Source organism: Ranitomeya imitator, chromosome 6 (assembly GCF_032444005.1).
Source record: "Ranitomeya imitator isolate aRanImi1 chromosome 6, aRanImi1.pri, whole genome shotgun sequence".
NCBI classification, from domain to species: domain Eukaryota; kingdom Metazoa; phylum Chordata; class Amphibia; order Anura; family Dendrobatidae; genus Ranitomeya; species Ranitomeya imitator.
This window is the reverse complement of record NC_091287.1, coordinates 14,402,005-14,415,663: the sequence shown is the minus strand read 5'-3', so window position 1 is coordinate 14,415,663 and position 13,659 is coordinate 14,402,005. Positions and strand designations below refer to the sequence as shown.

Sequence of the window (13,659 nt, the reverse complement as noted above, 5' to 3'; positions counted from 1 at the left end):
GTAGCCCGAGGCTCGCCCAGCTCCCTATCCTGTCTGCACTTGTCTAGACACCTTAGCTGGGCAGGTGTCTTTTTATTGCTTTTCTTCCTTGGCCCCTCAGCTCCTTCACCCCTGCTAGTCTCCTCCCCAGCAGAATCAGCCTCACGGCTTTCTCCCACCGTGGTCACGACTGCATTAGCGAAGGAGCGACGACAACGGCTGAATGGGTGACCTAACTCACCACACAGGTGGCACCTAATCTCCACACAAGATGCAGCAAGATGGCCAATATCCCCACACAATGAACACTTCTGCACAGTGCAGTTTGCGCTGAAGTGTGTTGGGTCGCCGCACCTGTGACAGAGCTTCGGTTGCCCCTGGTAGAAGACCAGGATACGATCCCTACCCAGGAAGGCAGATGATGGTATGTGGGCAACCGTGCCACCTGAACGCTTAAGTTTTACCATAAACCTCCAGGCTCCTGACCAGATACCAAACTCGTCACGGTCTTTCTTTGGCATTTCTACCACCTCTCCATACCGGCCAAGCCACGTCATGATGTCATAACAAGAAAGTGACTCGTTACAAGTCATCACGGTCACTTTCTTGACTTGGTTTTGGCGAGACACCACCTGAACGGTAAAGTCTCGTCAGCTGGGCTCATATTTTGCCAACTCATAGTTCGACCAGAAGAGCTCAAGCCCCTCTGGCCAAACAAAGCTGACATCAAACTCAGGTGTGGAATAGGGATGTATCAAGGCGTAGATGTCAATTGCCTTGAAGCCCATGCTCAGCAGGAGCTCCACAACTTTAGACCTTGGAGGACACGCATCACTGCCCCTCCACTGAAGACAGACCACATTCCTACGCACACTACCTGGCCCAGCTGTTGGGAGGGACCACACTGTATCCCCCCCTCTTTGCTCTCGGAAGGCCCCGAGGCCATGCCTCTCTATCCAGAAGGATAGATCAACCTCTCGACCCTCTACCATTAGTGATCTCTCCCCCCTGTTTAGAGCCTCCAGGAGACGCCGTTGCAACATGCTGTCCCCAGAGCTCAGAGACGAGGAGGATGCCCTATTTCCCCCCGGAGGTGACAGCGGCATAACTCCTGACAGGTGCTGCCACCACCGGGGGGGCAACCGGACCCGTGACCACATCCACACCAACAGCATCACCGTTACCCACCTCCATAACCCCCTAACCCTCTACCAAACCAGCAACCACACCACTAGACAAAGAGTTTTCCTCATCCATACCCACCACCACATTAACTCCTGCTGGACCAGTGACAACAGGGGGTGACATTTTGACCTCCGCATTATCGGGCACAAGGGGCTGAGTCTCCTCCACAGAACTAGAGGTGACCTCACCCCTGGTCTTACGTGTGCCCTCCGCATCATCAGATGATATTTTCCACTGCTTTACTGTTGATACCAGGTGCCGCTGATCTTTCACCACTGTGGGGCGCCGCTGATCCTTTATATCAGCATCTTGTTGACCAGCGGCGCCAACACAGAACAGGACTTTGGTGGGAGGACCGGAACGCCCAGCCCCAGCAACCCCCTCACACTGCCGCCGCTCAACTAAGTGATCAGCGGCAACAGCATTCAGGGACAACGAGGCTACCGGAGCTGCCCCCGACACCGAGCCACTCCCCCCTCCCACTTAGGAGCGCACCATAGTATCGTGGCCTGACCGTTCGCTCGCCGCCGGGCCGTCCTCACTGTCCAGCCTCTCGGCTGATGCACCTGCTGTTACATCCCCGCTACTACAAGCAGAGACGGAGCTCTGCGCCTCATTACGTTGCTTTGTAATCTCCCCGTGCCTTTGCACTGGATCCACAGCAGAAGCTTACCGCTTCCTGCAGCTTAGGTTTGATCTTCTTTACCTTTTTCTTCTGGCCCCAAGGTGCCTCATCTGGTAAATCATCACCAAGATGGAAGTTCTGAAGGCACACTGGGGACTCCAAGAGCTTGATCTCTGCCATTAGCGCCCCTCCCTGGCCGATGTCACTGACCTCCTCAGAGCCAGCAGAACTGCGACGAGATGTCATTGTCGCCTGTAGAGCAGGGACCTCGCTGCACGTGGCCTGTGAGTGACTAAGAGGGCTGCCAGGTGCGGCTTTCTGCTGGTCATCCTCCTCCTCCTCATCATCCACCTGGCTTTCAGGCTGCAGCCCCATCTGCCTTTGCTCTCTGTTGTCAGCCATTTCTCTGAATTGATCTTCATTAATAAGCTTTTCCTTAAATGGTCCACTTTTTTCTCTAATGAAAGCTTTTCTGACTTCAAGCTCATTGATGTCAACTTTCAGTCTCTTTACCTCCGCCTGGAGCTGATTCTTCCTCGGTTTGGAGGAACTTGCAGCTTTGTTGCTTGTGCAGCGCAGCTCCTCCCGGAGCCTCCTCAGTGTCTTACTCACCTCACGGAGGTGGCTCATGACCCGGGAGGCATAGGCTTCTTTCACACTAACGTCGGGCTCGGCCCGTCGCAGTGCGTCGGGCCGAGGTTACCGACGCTAGCGTTGTAAGCGCCGCACAACGGGTGCAGCGGATGCAGATTTTCATTGCATCCGCTACCCCATTGTGAGGTGCGGGGAGGTGGGGGAGGAGTTCCGATTACATGTAGCGTTTTTTTGTGCCGACGGTCTGCCAAAGCACGACGCATCCATCGCACGACGGATGCGACGTGTGGCAATCCGTCGCAATGCGTCGACAATACAAGTCTATGGGGAAAAAACGCATCCTGCAAGCACTTTTGCAGGATGCGTTTTTTCTGCAAAACGACGCATTGTGACAGATTGCAGTTAACGCTAGTGTGAAAGTAGCCATAGGTGGACACAGACTCCCGGGGTCTCTGCAGCGCACAACCCTCCTCAATGAGGTCGGTCTCACCTCCGTGAGCACTCAGCTTTCCTCCGGAAGGACCGCCATCTTGCACGTTAGCAGGCTTCTCCTCCATGGAAGCCTTGCGGCTTCTCTGGGTCTCTGCAGACCTGGGGGAAGTAGGAGCAACATTGCTGTGACTCCTGGTGGAGCGTCTCACCCCCGAATCCTCTGATCTGCAGGCTGGTTGCTGGTTCCTTCTGCCCCCCGCCAGCCTGGTCCGGGAAGCAGAAGCCTGGGACTTGGCTCCCTCACTCATCCCAGGAAAACCACTCCCTCCCTGGGTGGAGAGGTGGTGGTTCCCAGGAGCTCAGGAGCACACAGCAGGTTCAGCAGCGACCGCACCCACAATCAACACAATGAGCAGCAGCTGAGCAGAGCTGCACCCACTATCCTGCTGGTGCAATCACTGTGTACATACATTACATTACTGATCCTGAGTTACATCCTGTATTGTACTCCAGAGCTGCACTCACTATTCTGCTGGTGCAGTCACTGTGTACATACATTACATTACTGATCCTGAGTTACATCCTGTATTATACTCCAGAGCTGCACTCACTATTCTGCTGGTGCAGTCACTGTGTACATACATTACATTACTGATCCTGAGATACATCCTGTATTATACTCCAGAGCTGCACTCACTATTCTGCTGGTGCAGTCACTGTGTATATACATTACATTACTGATCCTGGGTTGCATCCTGTATTATACTCCAGAGCTGCACTCACTATTCTGCTAGTGCAGTCACTGTGTACATACATTACATTACTGATCCTGGGTTACATCCTGTATTATACTCCAGAGCTGCACTCACTATTCTGCTGGTGCAGTCACTGTGTACATACATTACATTACTGATCCTGGGTTACATCCTGTATTATACTCCAGAGCTGCACTCACTATTCTGCTGGTGCAGTCACTGTGTACATATATTACATTACTGATCCTGAGTTACCTCCTGTATTATACCCCAGAGCTGCACTCACTATTCTGCTGGTGCAGTCACTGTGTACATACATCACATTACTGATCCTAAGTTACATCCTGTATTATACTCCATAGCTGCACTCACTATTCTGCTAGTGCAGTCACTGTGTACATACATTATATTACTGATCCTGGGTTACATCCTGTATTATACTCCAGAGCTGCACTCACTATTCTGCTGGTGCAGTCACTGTGTACATACATTACATTACTGATCCTGAGTTACCTCCTGTATTATACTCCAGAGCTGCACTCACTATTCTGCTAGTGCAGTCACTGTGTACATACATTACATTACTGATCCTGGGTTACATCCTGTATTATACTCCAGAGCTGCACTCACCATTCTGCTGGTGCAGTCACTGTGTACACACATTACGTTACTGATCCTGAGTTACATCCTGTATTATACCCCAGAGCTGCACTCACTATTCTGCTGGTGCAGTCACTGTGTACATACATTACATTACTGATCCTGAGTTACCTCCTGTATTATACCCCAGAGCTGCACTCACTATTCTGCTGGTGCAGTCACTGTGTACATACATTACATTACTGATCCTGAGTTACATCCTGTACTATTATCCAAGATAGATAAAGCTACGGAGATGCAGAAGTTCCTCGTTTTTCTATATTTGTCAGTTATTTACAATGTTCTTTATTGATATTTTACTGTACAGATAATTTTCGGGGTCTCGCAGACCTCACAATTTACATGAGAGAAGAATATTCAGGGGGAGCCCGTATGCGGGAGTCCATGTCTATGAGCGAGTCCCAGGCAAAGACGAGGATGAGACATAAGCTTCACGATGTTGGTTCCACCATACTCGCTGGCCACATCTTCTGTCGCCTCCTTTATGTCCGCATTCTTCCTGCCCTCCCGATGTCATGCTATTATCTGCTGTTATCAGCTCTGTGGTCTCTGCTCCTCCTCACATCATGTCCATAAATGTTATCTCACAGGAAAATATAATGGTGAGAGCACGGGAATAAATGTCCCATTATATGAGGAGTCAGACATACATCCTAATGAGGAGGAGAAGCTAATCTTCATATTGTCCCTGAGGGGCCCTGAAACCAGAGACAAAGAGACAGAGGCGCCATTATCATCCCAATCATCACTCGTATGATCATTAGTGCACCATGTCCAGTGGTTTAGTATCCCAGTCCCTGGTGTTTAGTGTTTTAGTTCCCCAGTCCCTGGTGTCCAGTGGTTTATTTCCTAAGTGCCTGGTTTCCAGTGGTTTAGTTCCCCAGTCCCTGGTGTCCAGTGGTTTAGTTCCCCAGTCCCTGGTGTCCAGTGGTTTAGTTCCCCAGTCCCTGGTGTCCAGTGGTTTAGTTCCCCAGTCCCTGGTGTACAGTGGTTTATTTCCTAAGTGCCTGGTTTCCAGTGGTTTAGTTCCCCAGTCCCTGGTGTCCAGTGGTTTATTTCCTAAGTACCTGGTTTCCAGTGGTTTAGTTCCCCAGTCCCTGGTGTCCAGTTGTTTAGTTCCCCAGTCCCTGGTGTCCAGTGGTTTATTTCCTAAGTGCCTGGTTTCCAGTGGTTTAGTTCCCCAGTCCCTGGTGTCCAGTGGTTTATTTCCTAAGTGCCTGGTTTCCAGTGGTTTAGTTCCCCAGTCCCTGGTGTCCAGTGGTTTAGTTCCCCAGTCCCTGGTGTCCAGTGGTTTAGTTCCCCAGTCCCTGGTGTCCAGTGGTTTAGTTCCCCAGTCCCTGGTGTCCAGTGGTTTAGTTCCCCAGTCCCTGGTGTCCAGTGGTTTATTTCCTAAGTGCCTGGTTTCCAGTGGTTTAGTTCCCCAGTCCCTGGTGTCCAGTGGTTTATTTCCTAAGTGCCTGGTTTCCAGTGGTTTAGTTCCCCAGTCCCTGGTGTCCAGTGGTTTAGTTCCCCAGTCCCTGGTGTCCAGTGGTTTATTTCCTAAGTGCCTGGTTTCCAGTGGTTTAGTTCCCCAGTCCCTGGTGTCCAGTGGTTTATTTCCTAAGTGCCTGGTTTCCAGTGGTTTAGTTCCCCAGTCCCTGGTGTCCAGTGGTTTAGTTCCCCAGTCCCTGGTGTCCAGTGGTTTATTTCCTAAGTGCCTGGTTTCCAGTGGTTTAGTTCCCCAGTCCCTGGTGTCCAGTGGTTTATTTCCTAAGTGCCTGGTTTCCAGTGGTTTAGTTCCCCAGTCCCTGGTGTCCAGTGGTTTAGTTCCCCAGTCCCTGGTGTCCAGTGGTTTAGTTCCCCAGTCCCCGGTGTCCAGTGGTTTAGTTCCCCAGTCCCCGGTGTCCAGTGGTTTAGTTCCCCAGTCCCTGGTGTCCAGTGGTTTAGTTCCCCAGTCCGCGGTGTCCAGTGGTTTAGTGTCCCAGTCCCTGGTGTCCAGTGGTTTATTTCCTAAGTGCCTGGTTTCCAGTGGTTTAGTTCCCCAGTCCCTGGTGTCCAGTGGTTTAGTTCCTAATTCCCTGGTGTACTGTGGTTTATTTCCCCATTCCCTGGTGTCCAGTGGTTCAGTTCCCCAGTCCCTAGTGTCCAGAGGTTCAGTTCCCTGGTCCCTGGTGTCCAGTGGTTTATTTCCCCATTCCCTGGTGTCCAGAGGTTCAGTTCCCTGGTCCCTGGTGTCCAGTGTTTCAGTTCCCCAGCCCCTGGTGTCCAGTAGATTAGTTCCCCAGTCCCTGGTGTCCTTCTCCTCCTCCATCCCAGGAGGGGTCTCACCTCTGGAAGCTGTAGCCTCCTACAACGTGGATGTCTGTCAGTTCGGCACACGCCTCGCGACGCTCTTTTTTCACTTTTTCCTACAAAGACACAAATTAACCAAACTCAGTTCATTCTATTCATGTGCAAATTACAACCCCTGGCAAAAATTATGGAATCACCAACCTTGGAGGATGTTCATTCAGTTGTTTATTTATTTATTTGTTTTAAAAAAAGCAGATCGCAGACACGGCACAAAACTAAAGTAATTTCAAATGGCAACTTTCTGGCTTTAAGAAACACTAAAAGAAATCAAGAAAAAAAAATGTATTACTTTTTAGAACAACGAAAGGGGAAAACGTATGGACTCACTCAATTATGTGGGAAAAAATTATGGAATCACCCACTAAATTTCAATTGCCAAAAATAACACCTGCATCAAATTAGATCTGCTCGTTAGTCTGCATCTAAAAAGGAGCGATCACACCTTGGAGAGCTGTTGCACAAAGTGGACTGACATGAATCATGGCTCCAACACGAGAGATGTCAATTGAAACAAAGGAGAGGATTATCAAACTCTTAGAAGAGGGTAAATCATCACGCAATTTTGCAAGAGATGTTGGTTGTTCACAGTCAACTGTGTCTAAAATCTGGACCAAATACAAACAACATGGGAAGGTTGTTAAAGGCAAACATACTGGTAGACCAAGGAAGACATCAAAGTGTCAAGACCGGAAACTTAAAGCAATATGTCTCCAAAACAGGAAATGCACAACAAAACAAATGAGGAACGAATGGGTAAAAAACGGTAGTCAATGTCTGTGACCGAACTGTAAGAAACCGCCTAAAGGAAGTGGGATTTACATACAGAAAAGATAAACGAAAGCCATAATTAACACCTAAACAGAAAAAACAAGGTTACAATGGGCTAAAGAAAAGCAATCGTGGACTGTGGATGACTGGATGAAAGTCAAATTCAGTGATGAATCGCGAATCTGCATTGGGCAAGGGGATGATGCTGGAACGTTTGTTTGGTGCCGTTCCGATGAGATTTATAAAGATGACTGCCTGACGAGAACATGCAAATTTCCACAGTCATTGATGATATGGGGCTGCATGTCAGGTAAAGGCACTGGGGAGATGGCTGTCATTACATCTTCAATAAAGTTTATGTTGATATTTTGGACACTTTTCTTATCCCATCAATTGAAAGGATGTTTGGGGATGATGAAATCATTTTTCAAGATGATAATGCATCCTGCCATAGAGCAAAAACTGTGAAAACATTCCTTGAAAAAAGACACACAAGGTCAATGTCATGGCTGCAAATAGTCCGGATCTCAATACAATTGAAAATCTTTTGTGGAAGTTGCAGAAAATGGTCGATGACAAGAATCCAACCTGCAAAGCTGATCTGGGGACAGCAATCAGAGAAAGATGGAGCCAGATTGATGAAGATGAAGAGTCCTGTGTGACCCTCATTAAGTCCAGGCCTCAGAGACTGCAGGATGCCTATAATAAAAGCCAGAGGTGGCGCAACAAAATACCAGTGATGTGTTTGAGGGTTCGTTTGTTTGTTTTTCACGATTCCATCATTTTTCCCACATAATTGAGTGAGTCCATAAGTTTTCCCCTCTGCTTGTTCTAAAAAAGTAACTATTACTGACTGCCACATTATTTGTTCTTGATTTCTTTTAGTGTTTCTTAAAGCCAGAAAGTTGCCATTAGAAATGACTTTAGTTTTGTTCCGTGTCTGTGATCTGCTTTTTTCTACAAAATTAAACAACTGAATGAACATCCTCCAAGGTCGGTGATTCCATAATTTTTGCCAGGGGTTGTAGTTGTCAGATTATCAGGTATTTTGGATTATCAGATGTCATAGAAAGTGCTGTGCTTTAGATCGGTCCTGATGGAGTTTCTGGATTATCAGAAGCTGGAGTGAAGAACTCGCACTTGTCAGGATTTGTGTGGCCAGTGTGTAGATTAGGGTCACAGTCGCTCACCTTGTTAGCACGACCTTGGCGCACGCACTTCTGATATCCCGTCTTTAGTAGATTCCCGCTGGGATTAAATAGGAAGCATCCGAGGCAGTTGTACGTCTTCTGATGAGACACAATGTACAATGTATATAGGTACGTGGATGGAGACCACCCGCCTCTATGTATTTATTTTTGAATGTACATATAAAATACACATATATCCACTCACATGTATACGGCTACAAACACAGAGACAACCGTACACTGAGCGTTCAGCTGCATAGAAATACATACAGCCGCACGCTCCGGTCCCTTGTGCCGGCGGCAGTGCCGGGACTTGATGCGAGAGACTTGTGCAAGTTTCTCGCATTCAACTCGCAAGTGTGACCCCGGCCTTAGGCTAATGTCTGAATTCCTGTGTGAATGTGGACCCCTCTATCAGTCAATTCTGCATTTATGGGGAGGTAGAAACCTGCCGTAATTAAAATCACCACATGGTGGAGGGCGGAGTGCTCAGTCAGTAAGCTAACTAGCAAATAACGAAAAATTGACTGGCACATCCAAGATAGTCTGGATAGGTGCATACCGGGAGCAGCCACCTCCATATACAATATATATACACTCAATAGCACAAATACAGTACACATATATACACACTTACAGTACACACACTCACATACAGTACACACACTCAAACATACAGTATACACACACATACAGTACATATACTTGCATACACACATACAGTACACACACTCACTCACAGTACACACTCACACACACATACAGTACATACACTCAAATATACCCACATACAATGAACACACTCACACTCACATGCAGTACACACACTCACATATACCCACATACAGTACACATAAACAGTAGACACACTCACATACAAACATACAGTATATACAGTACACTCACATATACACACACATACATTGCACAAAGACATATATAGATACACTCACATTTACACATATACAATCGGTGTGCAGCCTGTGTCTGGTGTGCGGCCAATGTGTGTGTCCTGTGTCCGGCGTGTGCGGTCTGTGTCCAGCGTGTCCTGCCTGTGTCCGGCGTGTGCGGCCTGTGTGTGGCCTGTGTCTGGCATATGCGGCCTGTGTGCGCCCTGTGTCCGGCGTGTGCGGCCTGTGTCTGGGGTGTGCAGCCTGTGTCCGGCGTGTGTGGCCTGTGTCTGGCTTGTGCGGCATGTGTCTGGCGTGTGCAGCCTGTGTCCGGCGTGTGTGGCCTGTGTCTGGCTTGTGCGGCTTGTGTCTGGCGTGTGCAGCCTGTGTCCGGCGTGTCCTGCCTGTGTCCGGCGTGTGAGGCCTGTGTCTGGCATATGCGGCCTGTGTGCGCCCTGTGTCTGGCGTGTGCAGCCTGTGTCCGGCGTGTGTGGCCTGTGTCTAGCTTGTGCGGCATGTGTCTGGCGTGTGCAGCCTGTGTCCGGCGTGTGTGGCCTGTGTCTGGCTTGTGCGGCTTGTGTCTGGCGTGTGCAGCCTGTGTCCGGCGTGTCCTTCCTGTGTCCGGCGTGTGAGGCCTGTGTCTGGCATATGCGGCCTGTGTGCGCCCTGTGTCTGGCGTGTGCGGCCTGTGTCTGGCGTGTGCAGCCTGTGTCCGGCATGTGTGGCCTGTGTCTGGCTTGTGCGGCCTGTGTCTGGCGTGTGCAGCCTGTGTCCGGTGTGTGTGCAGCCTGTGTGTGGCCTGTGTCCGGTGTGTGTGGCCTATGTCCGGCATGTGTGGCCTGTGTCTTGTGTGTGCGGCCTGTGTCTGGCGTGTGCTGTCTGTGTCTGGCATGTGCGGCCAGTGTCTGGCGCGTGCGGCCTGTGTCTGGCGCGTGCGGCCTGTGTCTGGCGCGTGCGGCATGTGTCTGTTGTGTGCAGCCTGTGTCTGGCGTGTGCGGCCTGTGTCTGGCTTGTGCGGCCTGTGTCTGGCGTGTGCGGCCTGTGTCTGGCGTGTGCTGCCTGTGTCTGGCGCGTGCAGCCTGTGTCTGGCGCGTGCGGCATGTGTCTGTTGTGTGCAGCCTGTGTCTGGCGTGTGCGGCCTGTGTCTGGTGTGTGCGGCCTATGTCCGGCGTGTGCGGCCTGAGTATGGTGTGTGCGGCCTGTGTCTTGTGTGTTCGGCCTGTGTCCGGTGTGTGTGCGGCCTGTGTCTGGTGTGTGCGGCCTGCCGTGTATGTGGCCTGTGTGTGGCCTGCGTCCGGTGTGTGTGGCCTATGTCCGGCGTGTGCGGCCTGTGTATAGTGTGTGCGGCCTGTGTCTGGTGTGTGCGGCCTGTGTCTGGTGTGTGCGGCCTGTGTCCGGCGTGTCTGGCCTATGTCCGGCGTGTGCGGCCTGTGTCTGGCATGTGCGGCCTGTGTCTGGCGTGTGCGGCCTGTGTCTGGTGTGTGCGGCCTGTGTCTTGTGTGTGCGGCCTGTGTCCGGTGTGTGCGGCCTGCCGTGTATGTGGCCTGTGTGTGGCCTGTGTCCGGTGTGTGTGGCCTGTGTCCGGTGTGTGCGGCCTGTGTCTGGCGTGTGCGGCCTGTGTCCGGTGTGTGCGGCCTGTGTCTGGCGTGTGCGACCTGTGACTGGTGTGTGCGGCCTGTGTCTGGCGTGTGTGGCCTGTGTCTGGCGTGTGTGGCCTGTGTCTGGCGTGTGCGGCCTGTGTCTGGTGTGTACGGCCTATGTCTGGCATGTGCGGCCCTGTGTATGGTGTGTGCGGCCTGTGTCTTGTGTGTGCGGCCTGTGTCCGGTGTGTGCGGCCTGCCGTGTATGTGGCCTGTGTGTGGCCTGTGTCCGGTGTGTGCGGCCTGTGTCCGGTGTGTGCGGCCTGTGTCTGGCGTGTGCGGCCTGTGTCCGGTGTGTGCGGCCTGTGTCTGGCGTGTGCGACCTGTGACTGGTGTGTGCGGCCTGTGTCTGGCGTGTGCGACCTGTGTCTGGGGTGTGCGGCCTGTGTCCGGCGTGTGCGGCCTGTGTCTGGCGTGTGCGGCCTGTGTCCGGTGTGTGCGGCCTGTGTCTGGCCTGTGCGGCCTGTGTCTGGTGTGTGCGGCCTGTGTCTGAAGTGTGCGGCCTGTGTCTGGCGTGTGCGGCCTGTGTCTGGTGTGTGCGGCCTGTTTCCGGCGTGTGCGGCCTGTGTCTGGCGTGTGCGGCCTGTGTCTGATGTGTGCGGCCTGTGTCTGGCGTGTGCGGCCTGTGTCTGGCGTGTGCGGCCTGTGTCCGGCGTGTGCGGCCTGTGTCTGGCGTGTGCGGCCTGTGTCCGGGTGTGCGGCCTGTGTCTGGCGTGTGCGACCTGTGACTGGTGTGTGCGGCCTGTGTCTGGCGTGTGCGGCCTATGTCCGGCATGTGCGGCCTGTGTCTTGGGTGTGCGGCCTGTGTCCGGCGTGTGCGGCCTGTGTCTGGTGTGTGCGGCCTGTGTCCGGCGTGTGCGGCCTGTGTCTGGTGTGTGCAGCCTGTGTCCGGCGTGTGCGGCCTGTGTCTGGTGTGTGCGGCCTGTGTCTGATGTGTGCGGCCTGTGTCTGGTGTCCAGCGTGCAGGAGGAAAATGTACATACTCAAACACCTACAGATACAGTGCATTATAGATATATCACCCCCTCACCTTGGCACTCATTATGGGGGTGCAGTCCTCGTTCATCCACTCGTGGTTCATGCAATTTGTCCGTTTCATTGTGAATTTTACTTGGACAAAAGTAAATTCTGAAAGTTTCTGAAAGTGGCAAAAATAATGATAGAAATGTCTCCAGAGCTCTGAGGACAATGAAGACGAAGCTGGTTGAAAACTCTCCAGAATCCGAGAGATGATAGAAAATCCCAGATAATGACTTTTCCCACCAGTCATCAGTAAATATTTAGTTATATCGATGTCCTCCAGGACGGCCCCGGGACTGAGACCCTCTGCCCCCTCTCTCCGCCCCTATGGCCACCACTTACCTGGTTGACATTGCTCAGTATTCTGGTCACCTGAAAGGCGTTTTTGTTCATGTTTTTGTTGTGGAAATCCTTTCTGACCAGGTCGACTGCCTTATTCTCAGTGTCTGTCAGAGAATCCACCGGGACATCTGCCACCGCGGCCGTCACCAGAAGAGCCGCGATCCACCAGCACCTTCCGATGGTCGTCATGGTCATGGAGGTCTTCACCAATCAGTTGTGATCCAAAGCTTCTCGTAATCCTGGAACAAGACACAGAACGTGAGATCTGACAGGAGCGGTCCTGGGTTCCTCCGGAGCGTTGTCCTCTACAACGAGGGTCCGGTAAGGAGAAGATGCAATGTTTCATCCCACACGTCTCAGGCCATATAAACAAGCACCAGGGGGCGGCATCTTTGCTTTGGGGCCCCTCGCCTTATATACACCACTATGCAGTATCTCAAAGATAGGAATTTAAAGGGGCTCTCAGATTCCATTGATGTCTTTGTGGGTCCATCATACTAAACAATGCAGCTTCACATTAGTGGTGGACGCAGACGGAAGAAGACCCCTGTATAAAAGCAGTATGTGGGTCCCTCTATATGTCTGTCACAGAAGTTGTTTTTGCCCTCTTACATCTCGGGCCCATGAGTGGGCTTGCATGGGCTGCGGCCACCAGTGGGCATTGTGCCCCATCTACCCCAGTCTGTGGTCTGACCCTAACGCCCATCACCGTCTGTACATGCACCTTATAGAAGTCTACGTACCCGGCAGCTGCAGGCGTCGTCCCCGGAGCAATGGTCAGGACCCTCTATAGGTGGAGGTTCTCGTATATTTATCACCAGGGGGCAGTCAGTGACCGATGAGGGGGCAGCTGTGTCACACGGATCCTCTCCCACCGGCGGACATCTGTACTATATAATGGAGGAAGCCACCTAGTTTCTGGGAAAGCCCCGGGGACGGGGAATTCTCGAGAAAGTGAAAGTGGAAGAGAAGAAACTGAGCCGTCCCTCTAATCCCAGACAACAGCTTCAGGGTAATAAAGGAAAAAAAAAAAGATTTCTAACTTCCTAATATGCTTTAGTTCAATTTTTCATAATTCTCAAGCTCTCCGCTTGCTGTCAGTAAATGAGAACATACAAAAGACCAGGGGGCGCTCATTATAGAGGGAAGAAAGGCAATTCCAGCCGTTCATTAGGAAAGGGTTCTTTACAATTAGAGCAGTCAGAATGTAGAATGCCGACCGGAAGAGGTAGTAATGGCCGACAGTAT

The 13,659-nt window shown here is 51.5% G+C and overlaps 1 protein-coding gene across 3 annotated transcripts; it reads right to left on the bottom strand.

The window, feature by feature from the left end:
* Positions 1 to 4,474: 4,474 nt before the first annotated feature.
* On the bottom strand, positions 4,475 to 13,331 carry LOC138641642 (retinoic acid receptor responder protein 2-like). Of its 3 annotated transcripts, none has more exons than XM_069729191.1 (6): positions 13,155 to 13,320; positions 12,412 to 12,650; positions 12,080 to 12,187; positions 8,520 to 8,618; positions 6,538 to 6,617; positions 4,475 to 4,928 (listed from the first exon to the last, which is right to left on the bottom strand). In XM_069729191.1, exons 2-6 carry the CDS (start codon positions 12,604 to 12,606, stop codon positions 4,901 to 4,903), a joined length of 510 nt encoding a protein of 169 aa, XP_069585292.1. In that variant the 5' UTR covers positions 12,607 to 12,650; positions 13,155 to 13,320; the 3' UTR covers positions 4,475 to 4,900. The 3 variants fall into 3 exon arrangements, with proteins under 3 accessions (XP_069585292.1, XP_069585291.1, XP_069585293.1); XM_069729190.1 differs by having other exon boundaries at positions 8,520 to 8,615; positions 13,155 to 13,293; XM_069729192.1 differs by lacking the exon at positions 12,080 to 12,187 and having other exon boundaries at positions 13,155 to 13,331.
* Between the last annotated feature and the right edge of the window lie 328 nt (positions 13,332 to 13,659).